General features: G+C 47.1%; 1 protein-coding gene across 1 annotated transcript in view; it reads left to right on the top strand.

The window, feature by feature from the left end:
• Nucleotides 1-13,998, top strand: part of Cacna1d (calcium voltage-gated channel subunit alpha1 D) — a 162,155-nt gene that overhangs the window by 22,529 nt on the left and 125,628 nt on the right. Inside the window, exons 5-7 of the mRNA XM_052190314.1 lie at nt 1,811-1,953; nt 6,228-6,380; nt 6,810-7,006. Coding sequence (XP_052046274.1) covers nt 1,811-1,953; nt 6,228-6,380; nt 6,810-7,006 — 493 coding nt within the window. The remainder of the gene's footprint in view (nt 1-1,810; nt 1,954-6,227; nt 6,381-6,809; nt 7,007-13,998) is intronic.

Here is a 13,998-nt window from a genome sequence, read left to right as displayed (position 1 = left end):
AGGAGGAGGAGGAGGAGGAGGAGTGAGAGAGAGAGAGAGAGAAACAGAACATGGAATTCGAGAATCTTAATTAAATTTTCTGATTTTACTGAGAGGGAAACTGAGTCCTCAAGAAGGGAAGCTTCCCAGCCCACACCAACTTGAAGTGGTGGCCAGCTTCTCTTTCTGTCCCAGGCTCTCTCTAATGGCAGAGGCATTATTCACCTGTTTTCAAGGACCCTGATGAAGAATGGGTCAAGAACTGACTGATCTGCATTGCAAAACCAGCAGTGCTGCAGAAGTTGCTTTTCTAACCCTTTGGATTGAAAATTCCTGTGGCTTCCACATTTGCAGAGTTTGAAGTTTTTCCTTTTTCCTTTTTCCCTTATTTCTCTGAAACTGTGATCTTGGTTTTGGGGATGGGGGAGAGAGACTTTTAGCATTAGCTTTGCTACAGGAGTTTACAGTCATTTTTAGAAGCCAACATAATAAGAAACCTGCCATACCCGTGATCTGTTTCCCCAGTCAGAACTCAATCTACCTCTCATCAGAAGAAGCTTTGCAAAGGTGGGGATGTGGCTTATTTCCCCTCCTGGGTCTTGTTAATTGTTGGGCTGTTATTAAAACAAAGGAGTATCTATAAATGCCCTGGAGTGACAGGGTTGTGCCCAATCACGCCCACAATCAGACCACCCTGTGTTTTATGGACTTAGTGTCTTGGTGACCCAGAGGCCTGTCAAGGAGGGGGCAGACTTTCTGCTTTGGCTGCTAATTAAACTTTAGAAACCTTTCCTTTGTTGCTGGGCCAACCATTCCCACAATCTGATCGGCCAGAGTTGATGCTATTTGCAATGGGCAAATTTATATTTACTCTTAAAAATAAAACGAGCAACCATTCCAAAGAATAAATATTTATTTAAAAAGAAAAAAGAAAAAGCAAAAGTAACTGTCAAACGAGCAGACCATCCGAAAATAGCATTATCCGGAAAACCTTCGGAGAGACGGAAAAAACTTGTCATGGTGGCCAGATATAACTTTACTCACATTTCAGAAGAGAAAATGGTGATATTAATGCCTTCCCTTAGATAACTCTTTCAGCCTTTGCAGCAACTTGGCACCTGCGATTCACATTGTTTTGCAAATATCTCAAGGAGGGTGCAGGTGGGGGCTGTCTGCCTATAAGGAGGGAGCTGCAGCACATTAAGGTGTGGAACTTTGAAGTTGTCCATCTGTTTCTGCACCAGGACAATTATTGAGGACTGTGTGTGTGTGTATAACTGATTTAGGAACTAAGCTAAAACAGATGAACAGAGCGGATGAAAACCCCCTTCCCTTACAGACCTGTCAGCCTCATTAGGCACACACCGGGAAGCCAGTGTTGGCGCTGGCGGCCTGGCTGGGCAGCTGCGTCTTGCCCATCAGCTGTGCTTCCACTAGTGTGTAAAGGGGTCTTGATAATGGCGTAGGAGAATGCTTTCACAAAGGTAGCGTGGGGACAGATGTGAAGTACTTAGCACATGACCACCAAGATCGTTGTCATCAAGGCAGTACCCTTTGCCCCTCCACCCCCCGGGGTCCTCAACGGGTCCCTGCTTCTGGTCACTTTGTTTTGTTGGCATGGACACGGTCTGAGTAGCCTCTGTCCGAGGTCCTCTCAGGTAGCAGGGCGGGCTGGGGCTCCATGGCCTGTCTCTCTGCCTTTGCTTAGCCTTCTTTTTATTTGGTTAGCAGCCACCCCAAATTAGCCCTTGTTCAAAAATAACTACCATTATCATCCTGTTTTGCTTACCTGGGTGACAGACTAACATTTGTTTCTCTCTTCCTCTTTCAGATTGTTTAGTGTAATTTTGGAACAATTAACCAAAGAAACAGAAGGCGGGAACCACTCTAGTGGCAAATCAGGAGGCTTTGATGTCAAAGCCCTCCGTGCCTTCCGAGTGTTGAGACCACTTCGACTTGTATCAGGAGTGCCCAGTAAGCACATTTTGCTTCCTAACCCTAGAAGTACTGCCTTCCCACTGTTGGGTGGGTCCCCGGATCAGGAAACAGTCCTCTGGGGGAGTCGCCCTGTCCCCAGTAGGGACCCAGTAGCAGCCTTCTTTGATGCTGGAATACTGAAGCTTGCACCATCAGTGTGGGTCTCTGGGACACTTCCGACAGGGTACAGGTGGGCGTTTATTGTCATCTGCTCTTCATCTGAAGATAGAGAGGCTGGGTGGCAGTTGGAGACCTGGGCTTCCAGCCTCTGTGTCCTCTTTAGTTCCGTGCTCTGATGACATCCAGTGTTTTTCTTCCTTCTCCCAAGCCTGCCTCACCGTGTAGTGGTAGCTGAATTGACATTGGGGGGCTGTTGAGTGGGGAGCAACAAGGTAGCTCTACAGCTCCTGATGGCACCTTTCTGAGAAGGGGGGGGATGGTCGTGTCAGTTCCCACGTGTGTGTCAGCCAGTGCCTGCCCCTGCTTGCCTCCTGAGTCTGACCTCTGGTCAAGTTGAATCTCACCTGGGCTGGGGAGGAACTTCCTTAAGAAGCCTGCCTGGCCTCTGCTTTATGAGCTGTGCCCTTGGTAAGACTGTCTTTCCTGGGGCCTTGAGACTGTGGACATCCTCACGCCTGCCCGTGCTTTGTGCTTCTGAGCAGGTAGAGTACTCAGAGCTGTGCTCAGGACAAGGATACAGGGCCGCTGGGTACACCCACTTTCCACAGCTCATAAAGCCCTCAGAACACTGATTATTTTCCTTCCAGAATGTCCTCATGAAGTTTTATTAAACCTTAGGTACTCGGAACGCACCAAACCCCTCTGGAAAAAAAAATACTACATTTCCAAATTTAACATTTAAAATGTAGGAAGTGGTGTTTTAAGTGTACTTATTTTTCCAGATGGTTCATTTATTTTCATTGAAAAAGATCAGTGCAAGTCAGAAACCACAGAACTGTCTGGAAGCAATCAAGAGAAATAGAAATACCTTGGCAGTGACTGGCACCATTAAGTGTAACATGATGAAATGGGGAACTTAGTGAGCAAATATGCTCTTTCAGATTGAGCTGTCACAGCTTAATCTAATTTCAAAGTAACCATGACAGCCTTTCTCCCCTAAAAGAGGGAATGACAGGACACCTGCCTGTGGCGTGTGCTGCGTGCAGACCTGGGACTGAGGCTCGTGCGTGCGTGCGTGCATGCGTGCATGTGTGCATGCGTGCGTGCATGAACGGCCCTGGCCAGTGGAAACTCTTGGAACTGGCCCGGCCTGGCCTTGGCTCCTTGGGCTGAGGAGGCTTCCAGATAAGGGTTAATGCTCTGTAAACCCTGCAGGACAGCTTGCAGCTCTTCCCTCCTCCAGAACACAAGGCTGCCTGAGGTCTGCGGTGGTCTGAGTCTCTCTCTTACAGGTCACAGAGAGAAATGAGGCTCTGACCATAAGCATATCTTTTAGCTGATTGTGTCAGAGAACACTCTTCTCAGATCCAACAGGCTTGGGGAGAGAGGAATCAAGGCACCCATGATTCAGCTGCAGACTTGATGATTTTTTTTTTTCTCCAGCGCCTGAAATTATTGAAAATGCCCAGGAATGTTTGCCTATACTTATAAAGCATTGTCTTCTCACTCCTGAAGATTGAGGCTATTCTATAGGGATATATATGCACACACACACACACACACACACACACACACAGAGAGAGAGAGAGAGAGAGAGAGAGAGAGAGAGAGAGAGAGAGAGAGAGTGAGTCATTAAGGGAAAGACAGCTGCATTCCAAAGGGGCATAGTTGAGTCATGTAGAATTATTTTTAAAATTTTATTATATTCTTTTAGTTTTGTACACACACATACTCATGTGTGTGTGTGTGTGTGTATGCACACACACATGTGTACATGTTCAGGAGCATATGTGCCATGGCATACATTAGAAAGGTTAGAGGATGACTTGCAGAAGTCATTTTTCCTTTGATCATCGGGGGGTCCCAGGGATCACTCAGGTCAGGCTTGGTAGCAAACTTATTTACCTGCAGAGCCATCTCACCAGAACAGGGCAGTGGTGGTCATATGCCTTTAATTTCAGCACTCAGGAGGCAGAAGCAGAAGATCTCTGTAAGTTCGCGGCCAGTCTGGTCTACAGAGCAAGTTCCAGGGCAGCCAGGGCTGTATTGTGAGACCCTGTCTCAAACAAAAGAAAGAACAAAACTAGAACTCAAGGCCATAGAATAGGAAAGAGCACAGAAGACCGTCTGGTCGGTTCTCACTGCCTCTTAGAGGAGCTCAGAAAGGCCAGTGAGGAGGAGCTACTTCTGGGCTCTCCTAACTGAAGGGGAGCCACATAGGCCCCGGGCTCCTCACCCCAGCTGGCACCTGGCCCCGCCTTCATGGCACGCACGCTGAGTGTGTCCCAAGGGGCAGAAGGTAATGGAAGCATGTGTGCCCAGGTTGAGATGCAACTTGATACTCTCTCGTATGTTTGGCTGATCTAAAATACAGTAGATACACTAAACACCAATATATTCCTAACTCTTAGGTGCTTTGGAATGCCCATTCATTTCTAAAAAAAAAAAAGAAAAAGAAAAAGAAGCTATCAACATAGTAGCCAAGAAACCCTGCCCATGTGTATGGGAGCCAGTGCTTTCCCATCATGTTCACTGCCTGCAGTAGGCAAGGAACATGGAAAATCATCTTGTCAGTCCTGTATTCAAAAGAAGCCATTTGAACATTTAAAGATGGGCCCAGAATTTTAGCCACAAAGAAGTCTGTAGGGAGACAGTGTCTTGCTGGCCATGAATCTTGTCAGGCCTCACTGCTGCCCGTCCCTGCCTCTTCCCTCTGGTGCTCACCGAGGGCAGGGAGGCACACTGCTCTAACTGAGAGGGGTTCTTTCCTTTTTCTTGGCTTATTGCAGTGGCTGCTTTGTTTTAGCTCTAGTATCTTGGCATCGTGTGTCCCTTCTTTCTTTGAATAAATGTCGGTAAAATAAGGGGATAAAGGGAAGAAAAACAAAGGAAGCCCAGGCCATGGGAGGTGGGGATGCAACTCCATACTCACCACCGAGCCTGGAAGCCCGGTTCTAGTGCAGGCCCTGGCCCTCCTTCCCTCCCCTGCTAGCCCCTCACTGTTCTGGGTCTGCACCTACACCACCATGGTAGCTCCGAGTCATACTGAATCCCTTGTGTCTCAAGACCACATTTTAGCTGCAGGACACCTGCACCCTAATATTATACTGAGCACCTGAACCCGGCCTTTCTAATCACTCAGCCTCCTGCTGACCCTGCTTACCACCTCCATCCTAGAGAAACTGCCTCTAGAAACACGGGACAGTGTGGCAGATTTTTCTTTTGGGGTCTGAGGAGGGACAGCTGTAATTTGTCCCTGACCTTGGGTAAGATCACTCCCCCTCTCCTAAGGCACTTTCCCTTCCCCCCTTCCTGCAGTTGAAGTCAGGTCCCAGGCATCCCTGCATTCTGACCCCTCTGGAGCCGCACCTCTCTTTGCAGTCCTTTGTCTGTGTTTCACGGTGATTGTTGTCCACTTGCTCTCTCTGAGGCAACTTTTGCTAACAGACTCAGGTCTGATTCCAGACCCAAATTCAAATCCAGAACAGCATGGCTGGGGCCTTCTCTTCGCCTGTATGACTAGCTGTGATGACTGACACTCACCCCTGCTCCAGTTCACACTGTGCACACTTCTGTGTGCTCTACTTCTGTGACGGGTTCTGCCCAGGCCTTCATGTGGGAATCTTGTCTTGAGGCTCAGGTGAATGGAAAGCTACCTTAGGTCCTCCGTCCTTACCTTGTACCGAGACAGTGTTTTCAACCCTCTTCAATTTTCTGTTTGCCGTTGCTCATACAGTGTTAGCACACTCCCTGAGAATAACATGTTCAGTTCTTCTGTTTCCCTCTAGACTGTGACCTCCTTGGGAGTGTCCATTTGTATAATTCGTCTTTCTTCAAGGCACTAAACCTCATGCTTTGCTTAAATGGATACAAAAATTAGTACAAATGTAAATGCATGATTTTAATACTAGCTACACCTCTTTGGGTCTTGGTTTTTCCATCTGTCTAGTGAAGGAATTGGACTAAATGATATTTAGGAGTCTGTTTTTAGCTCATCTCCTATTGAGGGTTAGTATTAATTAACAGCTTTGAAATATCTCTAAATTTTATTACTGTATGTCATAAATAGAGCAAGCATCATTAGGAATTATATTTATGGCTCCTTTGAAGTGTCATCTTAACTCACAAATGTTTTTTTTTTTCTCTCCCAGGTTTACAAGTTGTTCTGAACTCCATTATAAAAGCCATGGTCCCCCTCCTTCACATAGCCCTTTTGGTATTATTTGTAATTATCATCTATGCTATTATAGGATTGGAACTTTTTATTGGAAAAATGCACAAAACATGTTTTTTTGCTGACTCAGGTGAGTAGTGACAGTTTTGTGCTTTGTTCTGGAGGAGGCGCTGGTCCTCTGAGCCTTCCCTGCCCCCATCTATTTCCTCTTCCTGTGTGAACTGTGTTGAGGATGGCCTATTCTGCTTTTCCATTCCAATCTCCTATGGAAAGTATCCTAGCAGATAAGATGGGGACCCTGCACAAGGCAAAGCAGGTAACTCCATTCTCTGTCAACCTAGGAGAGGCACTGAGAACATGAATGGAGAGTGATGATGAGTGTTGACCAGAAGAAACGGAATCCCGTTGATGAGGGGAATAGCCCTTGGGGTGTGGGGAGGGGACAGTGCACAGTTGAGACTCTGCGGTGGCCAGTGTGCTGGTGCTGGGTGGTGTGGGTTTGAGCAAGGGTCCTGGTTGTTCCTCTTCTGAGTCCTGCCTCTGCTTCCTCTTTCTGTAGACATAGTAGCTGAAGAGGACCCAGCTCCATGTGCGTTCTCAGGGAATGGACGCCAGTGTACCGCCAATGGCACGGAATGTCGCAGTGGCTGGGTTGGCCCCAATGGAGGCATCACTAACTTTGATAACTTTGCCTTTGCCATGCTCACTGTGTTCCAGTGCATTACCATGGAGGGCTGGACAGATGTGCTCTACTGGGTAAGCAGCTCAAGGACAGCTCACAGCATGCTGCTCCCTTGCTAAAGATGTCCTTGGCAAGGGCATCTGTCTGAGAACAGGCCCTGAAGGTTGGTTCTTCCGGAAGGGAAGCAGACCTAGAGCCTCTGTTGGTGAGCCTCTCTTCCAGCTTTAGGGGGAAACCCCGGTGAGGAAAGGCTGCTGCCTGACATTAGCTCCTGGGCTCTTAGACCTCAGACTCCCCAGTGCTTCTTGGGGACTTTTCTAACTGCAGTTGCTCCTGCCCACAAATCCCTGCTGGGAACTGGGGGAGGCGAGGCTGTGCTGATTAAACTCAAGAGAAACATTTCTCAAGGATGAGGCCCCTGGACTCCCACAGCCTATACATAAGACTATATTTTACTAGATCCTAAAGGGGAGGTGGGGACACGGTGAGGGTCGCTTCCGTGCATCCTACAGCTCTACATGGCCGGCCATAGCTCACCATTAACTTTTCTCCTATTCCACCTCCCTCACTGTCAGCCAGGCCAGGGTATGCCCTGCCCTCCACTTCTCCCTTGTTTTAACCAGCCAAAGGGCTCAGCAGAGATAGCAGGAAAGCCAAAATGCCAGGGCTGGTTGACCCTCCAGCAGGTGGCTAATGTCTCAGTGACTCTTTCCTGGCAGAGCCAGAGGGTTTGCTGTAAACAAAGTACTGCAGCCATCCCCCTCCCCATGACTTTGTTTATAGGTAGAATTTTTAAAGCTCGCAGAAGTTTAGCCATCATTTTTATCCCATAGTACAGGAGTTCCTGGGAAATACAGCTAGCATATAGATTCTGAGTCCAACTTCCAATGGATCAAACCAGTATTCCTACAGAGAATTATTTAGCACAGTGGTTCTCAACTGTGGGCTGTGATCCTTTTGGGAAATCAGATATCCTCATTATGATTCGTATCATTAGCAAAATTACAGTTATGAAGTAGCAATAAAAATCACTTTATGATTGGCGGCCAGCACAACGTGAGGGCCTATATTCAAGGGTCGAGACATTAGCCAGGTTGAGAACCACTGGTTCAAAGAAAATCAATAGTAGTTCTTGAATAGGCAGCTTCTAGATAAAAGGCTTAGCATGGAGAAGTGGCTTTTTAGTTTCTAAATCCTAAAGGCGATAGGGTGTTTTATTTATTTATGTATTTATGTATTTATTTATTTATTTTTGTCACTCTATCTTCAGAGATGGCACCAAGCCCTGGGTCTCGCTTCCCTTCACTGGTGAACACTGTGCTTGTGAGATTGTAGGTGTTCCTGTCCAGCCGGCCCTCCGTATCTACAGATCCTGCATCCATGGGTTTAATCTACATCTGATTGAATCAAATGCAGATTGAAAATAATTCACACACACACAAAAAATCATCCGCATTGAATATGTTCGGACTTGTTTTGTAATAATTCCCTAAACAATACAGTGGAATGATGGTTTAATGCTGTTAAGAATGAAAAATAGTCCAGAGATGACTTAAAGTATATGGGGGTATGTGGATACAGGTCATATACAAAGATTGCATTATTTCATCCAAGGGGCCTGAGCAGCGTTGTCTGTGGCTGATCCCTGTAGATACTGAGGGTCGGCTGCCTATCCTGTTAAGTGAAGAGTGAACATCTCCAACATGTTGTAGCTTGTTTGTCCTTAAAGCATCCCTGTTTCTGATTGCTATAGGAATGTGTGTGTGTGTATGTGTGTGTGTGTGTGTGTGTGTGTGTGCGTGCATGTGCATCTGTGGACACAAATGTTGTTATAGCCACAGCAATACCTTCTCCTGGAGAGGAAGGATCATCAGGCCTGGAGCTCCCGGGCTGGGTAAAGTGTTGATCTCACTTGTGTCTCCTAAGCTGCGACTCCTGAGCAGCAGTGCCTCCCTTCAGCCTTCCCACAGAATGGCTGATTAGTACAGCGTGCAATCCACGAAAACCCCAGCTCTGCCTTTCCCTCTCCCAAACAGTAGGATATTTTCTTCTTGTTTTAAAACAAGTAAAAGTCTGTGACTTTCTCTGTTGTCACGGTGAACTGCCAAACACTGGCCCAATGTGCCTCGGCTGATAGACATATTCCTAACCTATCTTACAGTTTTGCACATTGATTCTCTCGTAGCAATTGTCCTGTTGTCACACAGAGAAAATTTCAGGAGTGTGTGACCAAAGGAGAGAAAACTTCACGCACCCGGAAAAGCAAGTTTCCATGTGCTTCTCCGGCAACTTTTCAGTATCCCCCGTGATGATGAAATTCTCCACTGTTGCTGGGACCATAACATAGTTAATAATCCGGCGTTTGAATTACCTCCTCTGCGAATTACATAGCGCCTTTATTATGATGGAAGAATACATCATAATATTCCTCAACATTAGTCTCTATCCCTTCATAGAGCTGAGATTTGAGATGGAGACAGGATGTATAAAGAGGCCCTGGGCCCCTCAGGCTCCTCCGGCAAGTGTCTCTGTCCCTGATTAGAGGCAGGCATCTGTGGACTTTTTAATAAAGGCTTAACAGTAAGTATGTTTGACCTTGCAGGGCTGTGATCCCCAGTCCAGCCATCAACTCTGCTGTCGAGCTTGGAGCCCGCCATGTAATAAGCGTAACTGGACGCTTATGGCTTGGTCTTGGCTGGATCTCCTTTCTGGACCCTGAGCTCTGAATTCCCTGTGACTTTCATGCATCCTAAAGTACTTTCCTTTATATCTTCCTCCATCCCCACAGCCACTTAAACACATGAAGCCCATTCTTAGCTTTCGAGAATCATGTGAAAGAAAATCAGATTGGCCTTCAGGTAGTTGAGGGGCTGCTGGCCTAGACTGGAGTGCAGCGCACTCTCATTATTCTCTGACTTGCCAGTGGCTCGTGGATCCTTGTACAACACTAGGGGGCAGCTGAGTAATGCCTTCCAGAGTGTTCTCTGAGACGGTACTGTCTGAAGCACATCGGGATTGTTTTTAATCGCCATTGACTACATTTATTAGCTCATCATAGAGCTAGGCCGTGGAGCCAAGAAGCTAAGCTCTCCCAGGATTTTATGGGCCACGGTCAGCTGGAAGCCACTGTGTTCTAGGACAGGCCGTCCCTCCCCAGCACAGAACCCGGCCAGGAGCAGGTGCTCAGCAGATACTCATCACTGTTGTCCTCTTCCACCTGACCCAGCCCTTTGCCTCTTCGGTGTAGGTGGGCTGTGTCGGAGTGTTTTGATCCACTCTCCTGGAACAGAAAGGAGATTCAGTTTTAAACAGCAGTTGTGAACAAATTTTTCAATGTTTAGGTTTTTGTATATGGTGGACAAAGTCTTTGCCTCCAGATAAATTAAATTTAGCTAGCATTCCCCAGCACACCTAGGCTGTAATTCTCCAGAGTCTCTGGCAAATGTCTGGCAGGGTCTTGGAAAGAGACATGCACAAAGGCACACCTGGAGCCCAGCTATTTGGAGACGTGGCAAGTTGGGATTGTGAGCTTGGTGGGGAAATGCATTGTAGACTTTTCATCAAGTGAGCTCCCCAAACACTTTTAAAGTGCACGTGGATGTCTGCCCACGGGGACGGTAGCACAGTGCAGAGAAAGGGCCGGACAAGGCAGGCTCTTGGGGCCCTCTGGTTTCATGTGCTTGTCTGCTATATGTAGTTAGATGATCTGATCTTTTTTTCCTTCAACTTAGAGGGTTTCGTTTGTTTGTTTTCTTCAGAGGAAATGTTTTGAATGTAGGAAGTGAATGGTCAAGGGTTGGTTTTAGGAGAGTGCTATCTATCTGAGTGACCTCCTAGGTTAGGGCCAAACTTTTTCTTCAGAGGTGCACAGGGCTGTGGGCCTGTTGGCTGGCTGGCCAACCTTAGGCTGAAGTACTTGTCATCACCTGACAGCGCCTCTCAGTCAAAGCACCTGAGACATTCTTTTGTGCCCCACCCCCACCCCCATGCAGCCAAGGCTTGCCTTTCCCACCTCCCATGCTCTGAGAGGCTCCAGCAGTTTCCAAGAGTCACAAAACCCCAAAGACCTTATGCATTCCTTTGACTTGAGACATACAGGGTCACTTAAGCCTTTAAAATAAGAAAAAAATGGAAGTGACCTAAATTGTCTTGGGTGCCAAGTGGCCCTCTATGCTGAGACTGACATAAATACTTTAAAAATTAATCTAAATCGAAGTGCTCTCCCTCATGCTGGCACCTCCATTGGGGAAGAGCATGCAGACCAACCCCTGGGTAGATAGTGTACATTCGACGTGGGTGTGTGCGGGACCAGCCCAGCATCTGTGATTATTCCCTACGTGTATGAAAACCTTGCTGCGGCTGTGTGGGGAGAAAAACTGGCTCCGAGAACCTAAGTTTCATCTCTTCAGGCAAAGAGATGCTCCAACCCATTGTGCTTAGCTCCCACGTCAGCCCTCTTCAGCTGTCCTTCTGGGTGACAGTGATTTGAGAACTTTCAAGTGCACAGAGCACCCCATCCTAAGAAATTCAAATAGGATGTGTTCCCTCTGCAGTAGAGCAGACGGCTGTTAGCAGCGCCCTGCTCTGAGAGCCCCCAAGGCCTGAGAAGGGCCGGTGAGGCAGATGACCTGGTCAGCAGACTTTGCCAGTCTCAAGAGTAAGGCATCTAACGGGAGCCCTGCACTAGGACACTCTCCTCTGCCACGTACACAGCCCACTCCAGGGGAGGCTGGACATCTCTGTCACAGGTGTTGATTTAAGGCCGAAGCCCTGGCCAACCACACCGAACAGCGTGTTTCTTCCCTACGTGTGGCTTTTGAGATGAGTTTGGCAGCATCGCTGCTTTGGAAGAATCGCCCTCTGCCTTCCTGCTGAAATTAGTTTATCCAACTTAATTAGATCAACCATTGGAGCCCTGGCCCCGGGCTCATTCATTCCTCCAATTGCTGATGTGAAGATGGAGAGGGTTCTATTAAGCACGTCAGTTTTCATGTGGCCAAACAGGTGTTTCATAAGGGAGTTAATGCCCTCTCCCTCGAGTTCAGCAACAGATGTTAGGTAATTTTTTTTTTTAATGTTCCTTTTTCCTGTTTGGCTTCAGCATGAGGCAAATATTGTGAAACGCATGAGCCTCTTTCTGTAAAGCTAAAAACTGGATGCAGATAATGTGCAAAAAGGCACAGGGCTTAAAATCCCTGAGGGTTTGCACCTGCCAGACAGGAGCAATGGGCTTGCCCAGACTATTGACTAACTGAAAATCCAGGCTGCTCCTGTCAGTAGCGCCTGGAGTCCTCCATTCTGTTACCTGGTTGGTCCTTATCATCTCCTTCCTCACCAAGGAAGTGTTTAATATTCACGTCATCCCACTGAACACTGGCCTGGGCTACTGAAAAGTCCCTCCAGCTGGGATTCATAAGGCACTGTGTACACGCTGCTTACCCCAGACATTCCCTGGGGCAGTCTGACAAGGAAGGCACGTCTGAAGGAGCAGTTGAGTCGGGTGCCCCTCCGGCCCAGGGCCTTCGCTTTTGTACAGCTGTCTGGTCTGAGTTGGGGTGGGGCAGATGTACATTAAAGCTGGGTTCTTTTAACAGGTACAGCTGAAAAGAAAAAAACAAACAAACAATTCCCAATGTTATCCCTGAACACACTAGTGGCCTTGGAACATTCTCTTGCTTATTTAGTAGTACTAAGTATTCATTCATTTATTCCATATTTATCTAGTTCGCTGGCTGCAGATAATCCAAACCTAAAGTGGGCTAGGCTTCCTTGGGTGGATAGATAGGATGATTATCTCCCAGTAGACAGTGGTTATTTTAGATTTATTTATTTATTCGTAGAGTGGGTCTCACTGAGTACCTGGCTGGCCTGAAATCAGTGTAGACTAGGCTGGCCTTGAACCACAGATACAAATCTGCCTCCCAGTGTGTGCCACCATGCCAAGCTAGTGTTTTGGTTTTGTTTTGAAGAATTTATAGAGACAAATGTTACAGGTTTGACTCTATAATTAGGACTTTCCCACCTAGTTTTAAAAAGCGGTTAGGACTGACTGGGACAGGACAGCAGCTCAAATCCAGGAAAGCACTGGCTTCATCTTCTGCTGAGGCTTGCCCTGGAAACTGCTTATCAGTATAGTGTCTTGAGACGGAGCCAGATCTCCTTTTCCTACCTGGGACCAGGATTTGCTCTTTGGCCTGAAGCCTCTAAAAGTCTTAGCATGTTTGTGTATACATGCATGCTTGTGTGCCTCTGTGTGTGTGTGTGTGTGTGTGTGTGCAGGCATGCTTTTGTGCCTGTGTGTGTGTGTTGTATGTATGTGTGTGTGTGTATGTGTGCAGGCATGCTTGTGTGCCTGTGTGTGTGTGTGTGTGTGTGTATGCAGGCATGCTTGTGTGCCTGTCTGTGTGTGTGTGTATGTATGTATGTGTGTGTATGTGTGTGTATGTATGTGTGTGTGTGTGTGTGCAGGTATGCTTTTGCGCCTGTGTGTGTGTTGTATGTATGTGTGTGTGTCTATGTGTGCAGGCATGCTTGTGTGCCTGTGTGTGTGTGTATGCAGGCATGCTTGTGTGCCTGTCTGTGTGTGTGTGTATGTATGTATGTGTGTGTATGTATGTGTGTATGTATGTGTGTGTATGCAGGCATGCTTGTGTGCCTGTCTGTGTGTGTGTGTATGTATGTATGTGTGTGTATGTGTGTGTATGTATGTATGTGTGTGTGTGTGTATGTGTGTGGTGTTGGCAATACATAATAAATGTCTGCTGGTTGCTCATGTCTCGGTCTAAGTAAATGTTTAATCCAATGTATAGAATGTTTGTTCTCTCTAACGTGACCCTCTCTCCTCACTAGATTCTCCTATTAACCCACTCCTATGAGCCCATCTTATTTCTTACAGATGAATGATGCTATGGGATTTGAATTGCCCTGGGTGTATTTTGTCAGTCTCGTCATCTTTGGGTCATTTTTCGTACTAAATCTTGTACTTGGTGTATTGAGCGGGTAAGCTACATCTCTTTCATCTTGAAGGCAGAGTCCTGAGAACAGTTGCCAAGACCACACAGGCTTT

Source organism: Apodemus sylvaticus, chromosome 8 (assembly GCF_947179515.1).
Source record: "Apodemus sylvaticus chromosome 8, mApoSyl1.1, whole genome shotgun sequence".
Lineage (NCBI taxonomy): Eukaryota > Metazoa > Chordata > Mammalia > Rodentia > Muridae > Apodemus > Apodemus sylvaticus.
The sequence above is the reverse complement of the archived record's forward strand: the minus strand, read 5'-3'. Positions and strand labels throughout refer to the sequence as shown.